The following is a 15101-nucleotide window of genomic DNA, read 5'->3' as shown; positions in this document are numbered from 1 at the left end:
TATAATTGAGAGGGGAAAAAAACTCATTTGATTTGTCTAAATTGAAAAGAAGAAATTTAAGTTAATTCAATTTAATTAAAATTTTGACTAAGAAAGAGGATAAATTTGAAGAGTTATCTCTGAACTTTAGGCATAGGCGGAGCTACATTAGGGCCAAGGGGGGGCATTGGGACCCCCTGGAATTTCTGGATATTTGAGGGGTATATTAATAATTTTACTAAATTAAGATGGAAGTATCATTTTTTTTTTTGGTCCTAGACTTTGATAAGTTAATATTTATTATTTTACACTACTAATGTATGTTTAGTAGACTAAACAACTCATTTTCTAGCCTACAGATAATCATAGGTTATTTTATTTTTTATTTATTTTATCTCCAATCATCTATAAGGAGAAAATAAAAGTTCTTATCCTTTTAGGAGGATAAGGTTCTTGACTGCTTATCGTTACAACTGCATCCTTAATGTCACGACCCAACCTATGGGCCGGACCGGCACTAGGACCTGGGCCAGCCTAAAGCCCCCGAGGCCCGTAGTAAGCCTAACTGTTCATTAACCCAACTCTAAGGCCCATTTGGGCCCAGTATCAAGAAAACAAACGGACAGAGTCCGGCCATAAAATGGACTTTCCAACGGGGAGTTTTCGACTCACCCGACCTGTAAACACAATAAATACTCAATTGGGGAGCTCAGCTCACCCTCCACATACTCATATCCTCATAATAATAAATGGGAGCTCAGCTCCCTCATCCAATCCATCAAACATGCATATCATTATACGTTTACAGGTCCAACATGATAATAATATTACAGACCATAATCAATAAATACTTCTAACACATGCGGAAATTCTAGGAGTAAATAAAATTACACAAATATTGATAAACAACCTGCGAAGTAGAAAAGCAGGTTAACCCAGAATAAAATATCCTCCTGTGGACTGTAAAAATTTTTGAACAGGAGTGAGCGTTCGACTCAGAGAGTAAAATATCAATTTTAACCATAATCTCTATAACTATCTAGAACTAATGCACCCTGTAGAGTGAAATGCAACATCAACATCATTTTCACATCATAACATCAAAAAGGTAATTTGGAGCACTCACGCACCCTGTAGCATCAATCATAACATATGGGAGCTGATCCCTATCTGACTCTCTTAAATCCAACCTGGTGCCAGCGAAGAACTCAGCTCGGACTTCCACTTAATAACCAAATCGAGGGTCCCAGCGAAGAACTCAAGCCGTGACTATCCCTCGAAGGATCGGGTCCCAGCGAAGAACTCAAGCCGTGACTACCCGTCCTATCCATAGTCCACACCACATCACACGCACGCCAACGCACGCACACTGCTCCAAATTACCACAACAACATCATGGCACTTTAACAGTTATCAATGCATCATAAATCGTGCCTAGAGTTTAACTACATAAATATATGCATATAAGTGATGCATGGGCATGCTGAACATATAATAATATCGAAATTACAATTAAAATTAATATTTTACTCACAAACTTGACGGCAATCACTGTGGCGGCTGGGAGGAGGAAGAAGGCTGTCCCGGCTCACCTGACAATTATATTACAATTATTTAATACAAATGACTCAATACAAATCAAGAAAAGACCCAATGCGTCCTAAGTCGTGCAGAAAATCCGGCGGAGTCTCCCTTATACCTAGGACCTACCCAACCTGCAAAAGGGCTCAAAACACACTTCTATATCCACAATCCATATATCCACAACTCAATCACATCACACAGCCCCTCCTGGGCCCATCAAATCAATCATTCATCACAATATATAAAATTTCAATTTAGTCATTATAATTGATCATTTTTGCAAAAACTGCTCAAATAAGCTCTAAAAATTATAAAACTCTGCCCCGCGGTCCTTAGAAATATTAATAAGCTATTGCAAAAAGAATCGTAATTTTCTAAGCTACCACGAATATTTTATGGATTTTTAATCCTATTTAAGCACTAAAAAATTACGAAAAAGCAAGGTTCGGGTTTACCTTTGCCGATTCCGACTTCGGGGACGCGCTCGGGATGCCTGACAATGGTGGGGTAGCCAAAACCTCGATCCAATTCGGAGACTTTTCCGGTAGCTGGTCTGTCTGGCCGGAAATTCACAGATCCGGACAACTGTCGAATTTCCGCGAATTGAGGATACCTACACGAAGCCCAATAATAATATATAAAAAATCAGGGGTGTTACATTCTTCCCCCCTTACAGAAAATTCGTCCTCGAATTTTATACAAGGCAGAATAAAGCACATGATTATACATTGAACAGATAAGGGTACTTGCTACGCATGTCCCGTTCTGACTTCCAGGTGCACTCTTCCACTGACTGACTCCTCCACAAAACCTTAACCATAGGGATCTGTTTTGATCTCAGCTGTCTCACTTGGTAGTCCACTATGGCTACAGGCTGCTCCTCAAATGTCAAGTTCTCTTTTAGCTCTATCACATCCGGCTGCAGTACATGAGAAGGATCGGGAATGTATTTCCTGAGCATGGAGATGTGAAACACGGGATGAACGTGAGAGAGGTTGGGTGGTAGCTCCAACCGGTAGGCAACTGCTCCAACTCTATCAGTAACCTCAAAAGGTCCAATATACCGAGGTGCCAACTTGCCCTTCTTTCCAAATCTCATGACTCCCTTCATTGGAGAAACCTTTAGGAATACATAGTCGCCATCGCAAACTCCACATCCCTCCGTCTGGGTCTGCATAACTCTTACGCCTCGAAAGTCGTTTTGATCGTTCCACTGATTAAAGGAACTATCTCTGAAGTGTACTGCACTAGGTTTACATCATGCACCTTCGCTTCCCCCATTTCTGTCCAACACAGAGGAGACCTACACTTTCTTCCATATAGTGCCTCATAGGGTGCCATTCCTATGTTGGAGTGATAACTGTTGTTGTAGGCAAACTCCACCAAAGCTAGCTGATCATCCCATTGACCTCCAAAATCCAAAACACTCATGCGAAGCATGTCTTCCAGTGTTTGGATTGTCTTTTCGGACTGTCCGTCTGTCTGAGGGTGGAAAGCGTTACTGAAGTTCAATTGTGTGCAAAGTGCCTCCTGCAACTTTCTCCAAAACCGAGAAGTGAACTGGGGCCCTCGTCGGATATTATGGGCCGGAACTCCATGCAATCGACTATTTCTCGAATGTAGAGCCGGGCATCTTGTGCCCGCAGTATGTAGTCTTTACGGTAAGAAGTGAGTGATTTGGTCAAGCTGTCTACAATTACCCATATCGAATCATATCCTCACGTGGTACGAGCCAACCAAGACACAAAATCCATAGTAATCATTTCCCACTTCCATACAGGGATAGGCAGCTCTTGAAGCTTCCCGACGGTCTCTAGTGTTCGAACTTCACCTTCTGACAAGTCAAGCACTTGGACACAAAGTCTGCTATGTCTCTCTTCATGCCATTCCACCAATAGCTATCTTTCACATCATGGTACATCTTGGTGGAACACAGGTGGACACATCCGATGTGTAGTGTGCCTCTCGCATGATTTCATTCCTGAGGTTGTCCACATCGGACACACATATCCTAGAACCTTGCACTAGGGTGCCATCATTGGCAAATCCAAACTCACCACCTTCACCTTGCTGTACTCTTTCTATAATCTTCATCAATTGTTGGTCTCTGTGCTGGGAAACTCTAACTCTGTCCCTCAAGTCTGGCCTCACTGAAAAGTGAGCCAACAATACCCCTCCATCTGAAAGATCTAGGATTAAACCTTGATCCATCAACTCATGTACTTCCTGAATCAACAGTCTCTTATCTGCTGAAATGTGCGCCAATCTGCCAGAAGATTTTCTGCTTAAAGCATCTGCTACTACATTGGCCTTCCCAGGGTGGTGCTTGGATGGGGCAATCATAGTCTTCGAAGCTCCATCCATCTCCTCTGTCTCAAGTTTAAATCCCTCTGTTGGAAGATGTACTTCAAACTCTTATGGTCGGTGTATATCTCGCACACTTCACCATACAGTAGTGTCTCCAGTTTTTAGTGCAATGACTACACCGCCATTTCCAAATCATGGGTGGGATAGTTACGCTCATGCCTCTTGGTGCCTTGAAGCATAAGCCACTACTTTTCCATTCCGCATCAAAACACACCCTAGGCCAACTCGAAGCGTCACAAGACACGGTGTATCCTTCACCGCTCATAGGTAGTGTTAACACAGGGCGATGGTTAGACACTCCTTATCCTCATCATTATAACTGACTCTATCGAGCTCTCTTCCTGTCCTTTGCATCTTATCCACTTCCCTTTTCCTATTTTTGGTATTGTTGGTATCATTTCAACCTGCTGTACTTATTCCTTAATTTTAGTCTTATCTCATCCTTACACCTTTTCCTTCAAAGATGTCTATCCCATCATCAACTTTAACTTTCTTTTTATTTCTTAGTCTTATCTTGAATACTAGTTTCATTACTTCAAGAATTCTAACCCTATGATTTACTCCTACCAGCACATTCTTCACCTTATGTAACACTTATAATTACTCATAGAAATTTTTTTTTTTTTCTTGTATCCCCTTTTTTCCAACTTAACTATCAGAACATTATCATTCCCTATCAGCCTTAGTAGGAAATTGCTTATCCTGGATGAATATGAGCCCCATAAACTATAAGTTCCATCTGAACTAACACGGCTTTAGGAAATATGTGTCATGCCTTAATTCCAAACAAGATACTTCACGTGTTCATTCTCCTTAATATAATCATATATACTGCCCATAGCTTTCTAAACTTCAACCTCAAATTACCCATCAGCAACAATTTCAGCTATTGAATCTCAACCATAAATAGTACTTCCTCCAGCTCATAGTTTAAAACAGTTGCAAGCCTTAGTAGCTAACTCAATTTAACTCCTGTCATTACTCTGTTCGTCCTTTCATACTTAATACTAGGTATGCACTTACTGTCATTCTCATATCAGGAAATTATGTATGAATTTGTGCCTACTAAACTCTCAATAACTAGGTCTCCTTGACTCAGTTTCTGTTCCTTATATAACCTTCTAGAACCAAAAGCACAAGCTAAACTTGAAAAGAAAGAAAATATCCTCTTATATTCAACTACACTCGATTGTCATATTATAACGTTTCACCTAAGTTTCTTGGTCTTTCTCTCCAAATTTCATCATCTCCTAGCACAATTATGCTCTACCTATAAGGTATCATCTGCATGAACCCTTTACCGTACCATTTTCCTTCTTGACATAATATTTTATAATTTATTAACTTTACTTATACTCGACCTATGATTCATATCTATCATCGTTTTTATTGTGCCCTTAACTTTTGTTGATTCCTGAAAGATTTCTCTCACTAATAAATTCTTCCAACACTAATTCCACCCTTATCTAGGGTCATTAATTTGATCCTTGAACTTTCTAGTGATTTATAACCATCCAGACTTGTCACTTTTCGTTCTACCCCTACTATTGTCCTGTCGTTATTGCTTCACTACAAAGTGATTACATTGATCACACTAAAAATGTTTGCTGACATTCATAACGAACCTCTAACTACCTTCTCCCTATCTCAAAAGTCTAACCTAAAACCTCTGGGGCATTATCTATCATTCGTTTCCTCTCATCATCCCTACTTGATCCCTTAGACTGACTTTTATTCAACTTACTGCTTACTAACTTCTCTTTCTCTACCTATTTAGGTAGTCCGCAATACCATCGCACACCTTCTAACATTTACTCATTATTATTGTATTCCATACCTCCATCACTTTTCTCACTAATGTGGTCCCATTTTGGGTTTTCCATCCTTGTCATTCTCCTTGCCAAGAATAACACTTAGCCTATCCTATATCTTAACTTTGTTCCTTTTATTATGCGCTCTTTAGGTTGTCCTTTCATTTATTTCCTTTGTCTTACCCAAAATAGAACTTAACTATTCTATCCCTGGTTCCATTCTTCTTCCTAACATGACAGCTGTACCTGCAAACTATATCTTTCAGAGTCTCTACCACGTTATCACATGTCTATGCTACTCAGATTTGGTCATTTGACCACTCTAGCTAGTACTTCCACTAGCATTTAGATTATATTGCATCTGCAATCAATTGTCCAAACTTTCATTCTGCACTTTTTCTATCCATTGGCCTTCTATAATTTATCTTTGCTACTTTATTACTCTTAACACTATTATAATTAGATTATACTATTGTTTTGAACGATATGAAGTTAGAAAGGAACTCAGGAAATTACAGTCATACTTTTATTGTATGATTTATATTCTTAGCTTACATAATACCCTTACTACCTCGAGAACTGATTCTGCAGTAATTTTATTTATTTGTTATTATTATTATTATTATTATTATTATTATTATTATTATTATTATTATTATTATTATTATTAATTTCCATGTTTACTCAACTAGCCAAAACTTAAGATTTCGGGTACCCAAACCCGTCATCCAATTCAAAGGATTTACATCCATCATGATCTGATTATATATGATTCCTATAATGGAACTTGTATCATCTGCAGGATACCCCAGCCAACTACTCTCTACCACACTCTACAGTCCCATCTGGGGCACTATTTGGTTAGTCACCATTATTAGTAATAACTTTCGATCCATTCTGAAAAGATAGGACTATATCCTAACTTGCTGCAACAAAGGTACTACATCTACCACCTTGCCAGAACCATGTCAAGTTAATGACTCTTTTATCATATCATAGCTCTATAAATCATCAATTCATAGTTTCGACCTTCTCTAGGTAGTAGAGTTGTACTTTATTCCATACTGATACACACAAGGTATACTATTCTCACTCTATAAGTGTCACCTTTACTTTGCAACTAGTCCGAAACCTCTGGTCTGATGGCAACTCTTGATGTAACTCTAGCTCATGCTGGGGTAACTGAGTCACTGACTCTAGTTATCACCCAACTGTGACCTTTCAATATTCTAACTCTAGACTCTTAGCCAGGAGTTCCCAACTCCTCTGCAAATATAGAACTCTGTTCTGGCATAACTGTACCAAAACAGAAGCCATCTCAAACACCCTCATTATGGAGCACCACGGGGATGCACGCAGCTCTACACAATAATCTCATGTCGATCAGAATCTGCAGCTTACAGAGCAGACATCGAGAACATTGTATAGTTACTACGATACGTCCTGACAGACTAGGTCTCCTAATTTCTTATCTCTCCTGAATCTTCTATTATCACAAACTTATTCTGACTGGGTCATCTACTGATGACTGCCAGTAGTGGTATCCTCATCCTTATCTAGGGCAACTGCATTTTTTAAGACTCACTTTTATGTACTCGTGTCTTACAGGAAATGGGCACACCATTTAAACCCATACTGACAAAAATATAACATTTCTTGGAGTACGTATCCTCATGATAGATCTCACATGTCTACTAACTCTATTTCACATTTCTGTGTACTCCACGAAAATCAAGACACTAACTGAGGTAATCTTATATTTCCCGAGGTATAACGTAGAATCTAGAAACAAAGAATTACAGAAAAGACAAAACAGAATCCTATACTCCGCATGTGACTCCTAGTAGACTCTTCCCAACACTTAGATAATTTTTCCCTATGAATCTGGAGCCTAAGCTCTGATACCACATTTGTCACGACCCAACCTATGGGCCGGACCGGCACTAGGACCTGGGCCAGCCTAAAGCCCCCGAGGCCCGTAGTAAGCCTAATTGTTCATTAACCCAACTCTAAGGCCCATTTGGGCCCAGATCAAGAAAACAAGCGGACAGAGTCCGCCATAAAATGGACTTTCCAACGGGAGTTTCGACTCACCCGACTGTAAACACAATAAATACTCAATTGGGAGCTCGGCTCACCCTCCACATACTAATATCCTCATAATAATAAATGGGAGCTCAGCTCCGTCATCCAATCCATCAAACTTTGATTTGATTATACGTTTACAGTTGCAACTTGATAATTTTATGATAGACCATAATCAATAAATACTTCTAACACATGCGAAATTCTAGGAGTAAATAAAATTACACAAATATTGATAAACAACTGCGAAGTAGAAAAGCGAGTTAACCTGAATAAAATATCCTCCGTGGCTGTAAAAATTTTTGAACAGGAGTGAGCGTCGACTCGAGAGTAAAATATCAATTTTAACCATAATCTCTATAACTATCTAGAACTAATGCACCTGTAGAGTGAAATGCAACATCAACATCATTTTCACATCATAACATCAAAAGGTAATTTGGAGCACTCACGCACTCGTAGCATCAATCATAACATATGGGAGCCGATCCTATACGACTCTCTTAAATCCAACACGTGCCAAGAAGAACTCATTTCGGACTTCCACTTAATAACCAAATCGAGGGTCCCAATGAAGAACTCAAGCCGTGACTACCCTCGAAGGATCGGGTCCTGAAGAACTCAAGCCGTGACTACCCGCCCTATCCATAGTCCACACCACATCACACGCACGCCAACGCACGCACACCGCTGCTCCAAATTACCACAACAACATCATGGCACTTTATGATTATCAATGCATCATAAATCGTGCCTAGAGTTTAACTACATAAATATATGCATATAAGTGATGCATGGGCATGCTGAACATATAATAATATCGAAATTACAATTAAAATTAATATTTTACTCACAAACTTGACGGCAATCACTGTGGTGGCTGGGCGGAGGAAGAAGGCTGTCCCGGCTCACCTGACAATTATATTACAATTATTTAATACAAATGACTCAATACAAATCAAGAAAAGACCCAATGCGTCCTAAGTCGTGCCGAAAATCCGGCGGAGTCTCCCTTATACCTAGGACCTACCCAACCTGCAAAAGGGCTCAAAACACACTTCTATATCCACAATCCATATATCCACAACTCAATCACATCACACAGCCCTCCCGCCCATCAAATCAATCATTCATCACAATATGTAAAATTTCAATTTAGTCCTTATAATTGATCATTTTTGCAAAAATTGCTCAAATAAGCTCTAAAAATTATAAAACTCTGCCCCGCGGTCCTTAGAAATATTACTAAGCTATTGCAAAAAGAATCGTAATTTTCTAAGCTACCACGAATATTTTATGGATTTTTAATCCTATTTAAGCACTAAAAAATTACGAAAAAGCAAGGTTCGGGTTTACCTTTGCCGATTCCGACTTCGGGAACACGCTCGGGATGCCTGACAATGGTGGGGTAGCCAAAACCTCGATCCAATTCGGAGACTTTTCCGGTAGCTGGTCTGTCTGGCCGGAAATTCACAGATCCGGACAACTGTCGAATTTCCGCGAATTGAGGATACCTACACGAAGCCCAATAATAATATATAAAAAATCAGGGGTGTTACACTTAATTATATTTTTTTTTAATCAAGAGAAAAAGTATAACATAAGTCATAATTATAATCAAACAAAAGTATAATTAAGAAAACAAAATCTCTTTTTTTAAGAAAAAAAAAGTCTATACTTATGCACCAAAGCATGCAATAGAAGATTAACCATATATTCCTTAGATTTATATTTTAATATACAAAATAAAATTGATGTTAAATTATATTTTTACGTTGTTAATTATAAAATTGAATTGTCAAAGTAAAATTATTCATTAATCTTATTAGTTAAACGAAAATTCACTTCACAATAGAATAGGAGATAAATTATTATATGATTGTTTGATGAATTACATTGAAAAATATATATATTTGTAAGTATTGAGAAAGAAGTTATTATGATTAATTAGATTTCAATTAATCAAAAATAAATGATAACCATTGTAATTTACTTATAATATCTTATTAACTTCTTATTAGAAATTTTCTTATCAACTTATGTCTATTTCATGTATGTTATTTTTATAAATTACATATTTTAATTGAACTCTCTCAAAGTAATTCCTGCCTCCGTCACTGACTTTAAGAGTTGTAATAGAATCATGATTTGATTTATCTAAATTGAAAAGAAGAAATTTAAGTTAATTTAATTTAATTAAATTTTTTGTTAAGGAGGGGGATAAATTTAAAGAGTCATCTCTGAACTTTAAGGATCGTAATAGATTTGTAATTGAACTTAAAAATGTAGCATAAAAATTTCTAAATTTTAAAATTTTATACAGTAAAATCTTCTAATCCTCAATAACCAATTTATGCAATATAAGATAGCAGTGATGTGAATAATTTTTCTCTTTTATGTGATAGTAATAAAATTAACTATAATTTTTTTTATAAATTAATCATAAAAGAATTTTAACCGTATAAAATAATAAAATATTAAATATATAAAATATTAAATGATTTTCTTTATTTTTTAAAAACAACAACAATCATTCATATTATCATTTTTTTGAGTTGTTCACGTTAGCGTGTTATTTATAAATTGGTTATTGAGAGTCAAAAAGATTTTACTGTGTAAAATTTTAAAATTCAATAAGTTTTATATTGTATTTTTAAATTTAAAAATAATTCTATTACAACCCCTAAAGTTCTGAAGTTCTGAAGTGACTATTAAAATTTATCTTCAAGAAGCCCAATACCAATACCAACAAGTGACTGTTTGGTAGTGAATGTTTGGCATAAAATTGAAAAAAGAAACTATTCCTTTTTTTTTAATTCATTTTAAATATTATTAAAAAATAAATTAAAAAATATTATGTTTTTCTAAACAGCCACTCGAATAGCTCAAGTAAAGGTGCCAAAAGTTGGATTCCATTTAACCATTAATGCAACTTGTAATTTATGGTCATTAATTCTAATTAGTTAAAACCATAATATTTTTATATATATATATAATATGAAATTATTAATTTACAATATGAACTCTTAGATTTTTTTAATTTTATTTTACATAATTAAAATTCAAATTTAAAATGTCATAATTTTAGAGATGAATATAAAATATTATTCAATTAAGGATAAATATGATTTTTTTTGTAATAAAAGAAATTTTTTATTATTATAAAAATTTTGTTATATTTTTTAATAAATCAAAAATTTTTTGATAGGTGAATAAACCAAATTTGAGATTAATTAATCATAAATTACAATTTATTTTAGAATGAATTGTACATGTATGACAAGTATAAAGGATAATTGCACTTTTTTTTGAATTTAAATATTATAATAAATTATTTTTTGGATTAAATTTTCTTGCAATATGTATTGTTCAATAAAAATCAAATCCTTTGTTTAAAACAAACCATGATTTTAGCCAATACACTTCTCAAGCACAGGAAATATAGCCGTTAGATAGGCAGAATATTAAACACTTATTACCAAAAATAAAAAAAATAAAAAAAATCAATTTAAAAAAGAATCCGACCGTTGCAAACCCATTATCCTCCCAGCCACCACGTATCTTCAAGCTTTCTTACTCGATCCGAGAGTTTCCCTTCCCTTTTTCCTCTTTCCAAACAGTAATCCAGAAAGAGTCCCTCCGAAACAAAAATGGTGAGCGATGAACCGAAACAGAGTCCACCGGAACAAAGGCACCCAGACCCTGTTGAAAGTGCCCAAAACGTTGAGGGTTTGTTCAGTCCTAGATTTAAATCTTTGGCTGCCATGGCTGGTTGGGACGAAGAGTCCATCCTTATTGCCAGCCTTATTGTGGAAGACACTCCTGATCGACAGTTTAAGTACAAGAAACGCTCTGATTTGCAGTTCAAGACTCCACCTTCTGCCAGTTCAAGAAGGTATATTATCCACCGTCGTTCTTCAAAAACTATGCTGTGTTTTGTTAATATCAAATTGTTGGAAAAGATAACTGGATTGTTTTCTTGAAAATTGAAGGGTTAATTAGCTGTTAATTTTCTGTGTATATCAGAAAACGCAGGGCTCAGAGAAAGAGTCCCATTTCGGTTTCTGTCCCCGTTATTGGCCTTGAGGAAGAAGAAGAACCTGAAAAACAAGGTGTTTAATTCTATCCTTGCCAATTGAGAAATGGACTGTTTAAGTTTTTTTCTTAGAGGCTTGAAAATTGAAGAAAATTGATTTGTTTTTTATAATAATGGCGGGCAGAGAATCAGAAAGAGAAGACAGAAGCGGAACCAAAAATTGAAGCGAAGGAAGAGCGTAAAACAGAAGGAGATGAATTGAAGAAAGAGAATTCTGGTGTTTCTTGCTCGAATTCTGTCTTTCCCTGCATGGATAAGCTCAGAGAAGAGCTTTCTTGTGCAGTAAGAGTCTTTCGATCTCTTGTACTGTTTAATAGTTTTCATTTTAATTGATTTAGGCAATCTGGGTTTTCATTGTTTTTAATGGAGTTTAGTTAATCTTGATGCTTGGCAGATTTGTTTGGAGATTTGCTTTGAACCAAGTACCACTTCTTGTGGACACAGGTAAACCAAAAGTTCAACCCTTCTGGTTTGGCTATGGAAATTTTCATTTAGCTATGTGATTTCATTATTAAGGAGACCTAATCAACTATAATTATAATTATTTAAGCATGGCCAATTTCCGTTCTTTGGACTTCTTTGTTGATCAACTTAATCCTGAGAGCTTCTCTTTGTTTGTAGTTTCTGTAAGAAATGCTTACGGTCTGCTGCTGATAAATGTGGGAAGAAATGTCCAAAGTGCAGACAGCTAATAAGGTGTGCATCGTGCTGAATTAAGCTAATTTTTTAGTACCTAAGATTTTTAATTATGGAGTTCACATAATTATCATATTATCTTCTGTGTTGTGAAATTTTAGCAATGGAAGATCTTGCACTGTGAACACAGTTCTTTGGAACACAATACAACTTCTTTTTCCACAAGAAATTGAAGCAAGGAAGGCAGCTGGGGCCTTGAATAGTAGAGAAGCAGAACGCCAAACCCTGGAAACAAGAATCAACACTGATGTAAGGAGCTCAAGCATTCGGCCTTCCAGGACGTCAGTTTCCAGAAGAGATGTAACTGCAAGGAGAAGAGACGAACTGAACCAAGATGAAGATTCTGCGTTGGCTCAAAGATTGCAAAGAGAAGATCTTACACGATTATTGAGCAGAGATACAAGTGGAAGGAACAGAAGAGGGGGGATACTGAGCCAAGATGAGGATGCTGAATCGGCACAAAGCTTGCCAAGAGAAGATCTTGGGCGGCTATTGAGAAGAGATGCAAGTGGAAGAAGAAGAAGAGGGACACCTAGCCAAGATGAGGATGCTGCACTAGCTCTAAGGCTGCAGAGGGAGGAGTTCATGGAGGCCTTTGGAGGAACCCATGCGCAATCAGCAAGCTCTCTTTCCTTGGCTAGAGCAAACTTGAGAGCTATGGCATCAAGAGCTATCAACATTCGTATGAGAAGCCGGCCTACATAGTCAGTTATATTGTTAGTTAAACCTGGGTGAACATAGCTTTCCCACAATCCAAATGTTGGTTTCTACTTTCTACTAGTAGTTTCTATTTGATGTATTCTTGCACCAATCTTTGGAATCAGGTTCACCATTGTCGTATTCTTGTACCAATCTTTGGAATCAGATTCACCATTGTCCGTTGAGAGGACACCACCAAGCAGGACTTGATGAAATTCACGCTTCATTAAGTTGGTAACACCCAGCATGAGTTGTCTGCAAGGTGCAACCAAAAGACTGGAGCTGGGATTAAGTTTTCAAAAGTTAGCATTTGATTAGTTTATGATTGAGAAAGGTCAATTCTTATATCAGAAATATCTAACCATGTGCAAGCAAATTTTTTTTTTAAGGACCGTTTCTCTCTCTATCAGGGGGCAGTTGTTTTGATGTTTGGTTTTATTGCTGCTTCTATTACTAGATCTTGATCTTAGGTTTTTACATCAATGCCTAACAGCACCTTGGCTCCTCAGAGCTTAATCAATTATTGTCCATCAGACTAAAAAATTTTAGTCTTTAACTTACCTGAAAATAAACAACTAGTGAATCCAACTGCAGAGAGGATTATGCAGAGACTCCATAAAGAAATTTCACAGTAAAACTACCCTAGATATAACCATTACTACAATCATAACATCTCAGTCTCATCTGCTACAAAGCTACCTTCAGTTTTTAGGAGGAGCCTTAATAAATTTAGTCTGTTAAGTACTCTTACAAGTTACAAGTTATTAGATATGACAAGCAGAAGACTATTCATTCACCTGGCCTCAATTTTCATGATTTATACAATGGCACTGCCAGCTATATGTGAAGGGGCAGTGCCTGACCCAGCTCCATCTCCTCACCACGTTCACTCTCTGGCGCCAGCCCCGTCTCATACCAGAGGTACTATTGCTGCTGGTGGTGACTGCTCTCCTCATATGTTTGCTACAACATTATTTGCTTCCTTATCCTTCTTGTTGCCATTTTATCTCTCAATCTTTTACTAGTCATGGAGGAAATATGATTACCTGTATGTTCTGATGTTTTGTGTATACGTAAAATAAAGGAATGAGATTTAATCAAACAGCTCCATGGGCTGGTGGTTGAGGCTGAATTCCTCTGTTGGTACGGTGTCGGTTTTTCTCTATTTTGTGATTGTCTTAGAATTATTGTAATATATGTTATTTGTTTGCTAGAAAACATATTCAATGACAATAATAAATAAGAATCAATGACAATAATAAATAAGAAATTATATTGGTGTGCAAAGCAGTCAAGAAATTGACAAGAAACATGGACTTCAGCAGTGCTATTCATAGTAGGGGAAAATAATGAGTACTCACAAGACAAACATAATCCTGCATTGCTGGTTCCTCAGCCTTTTTACAGTGCTTTGGTGAGATGCATGATACAGTCTAAAGGATATGCACTAGCACAAAAGCACCAGATAACAGATGGTTAAATAACCTGGAGGTCCAGGGCCAAAGCACAAACTCGTTCTTTCCATCAAGGGTAATGTTGACTGAAATCGCAAGAAGGTAGCCACCGTCTTCACAGAAGGCTCCAAGCAAATTGGGGCCAATATCACCAAATTTAGTTTGACAAATTGAAGATACAAATTAATCCTATCATTTCTTCTTTTATGCAGCATTTATTGTTTCAATCTCTCCTCTTCATTCCAAGCCTTGGCCAGTAAAAAGAAAATCTCTATGCAGTGAAAGCAAATATGCATATGATCATATATGTTCTTCCAAATCTGCTGCTGA

General features: G+C 36.9%; 1 protein-coding gene and 1 long non-coding RNA gene across 3 annotated transcripts; one reads left to right on the top strand and one right to left on the bottom strand.

The window, feature by feature from the left end:
- Positions 1-471: 471 nt before the first annotated feature.
- On the bottom strand, positions 472-2689 carry LOC131173936 (uncharacterized). The gene is made up of 3 exons (XR_009144260.1): positions 2019-2689; positions 1514-1571; positions 472-939 (listed from the first exon to the last, which is right to left on the bottom strand). It is a non-coding gene; the product is annotated as an uncharacterized LOC131173936 (long non-coding RNA).
- Positions 2690-11386: 8697 nt separating this feature from the next.
- On the top strand, positions 11387-14535 carry LOC110656609 (putative E3 ubiquitin-protein ligase RING1a). Of its 2 annotated transcripts, XM_058136763.1 has the most exons (7): positions 11387-11721; positions 11853-11938; positions 12047-12204; positions 12317-12366; positions 12544-12618; positions 12720-13349; positions 13443-13672. In XM_058136763.1, the coding sequence occupies exons 1-6, from the start codon at positions 11477-11479 to the stop codon at positions 13321-13323; spliced, it is 1218 nt and encodes a 405-aa protein (XP_057992746.1). In that variant the 5' UTR covers positions 11387-11476; the 3' UTR covers positions 13324-13349; positions 13443-13672. The 2 variants fall into 2 exon arrangements, with proteins under 2 accessions (XP_057992746.1, XP_021669170.2); XM_021813478.2 differs by having other exon boundaries at positions 12720-14535.
- The last annotated feature ends 566 nt before the right edge of the window (positions 14536-15101 follow it).

Source organism: Hevea brasiliensis, chromosome 15 (assembly GCF_030052815.1).
Source record: "Hevea brasiliensis isolate MT/VB/25A 57/8 chromosome 15, ASM3005281v1, whole genome shotgun sequence".
In the NCBI taxonomy this organism is placed as follows: domain Eukaryota; kingdom Viridiplantae; phylum Streptophyta; class Magnoliopsida; order Malpighiales; family Euphorbiaceae; genus Hevea; species Hevea brasiliensis.
The sequence above is the reverse complement of the archived record's forward strand: the minus strand, read 5'-3'. Positions and strand labels throughout refer to the sequence as shown.

Coding starts and splice junctions, on each gene's coding strand:
- LOC110656609 (XM_021813478.2), top strand. CDS start 11,477: ATGGTGAGCGATGAACCGAAACAGAGTCCACCGGAACAAAGGCACCCA. Junction 11,722..11,852: donor CCTTCTGCCAGTTCAAGAAG/GTATATTATCCA, acceptor TGTGTATATCAG/AAAACGCAGGGCTCAGAGAA. Junction 12,205..12,316: donor GAGAAGAGCTTTCTTGTGCA/GTAAGAGTCTTT, acceptor GATGCTTGGCAG/ATTTGTTTGGAGATTTGCTT.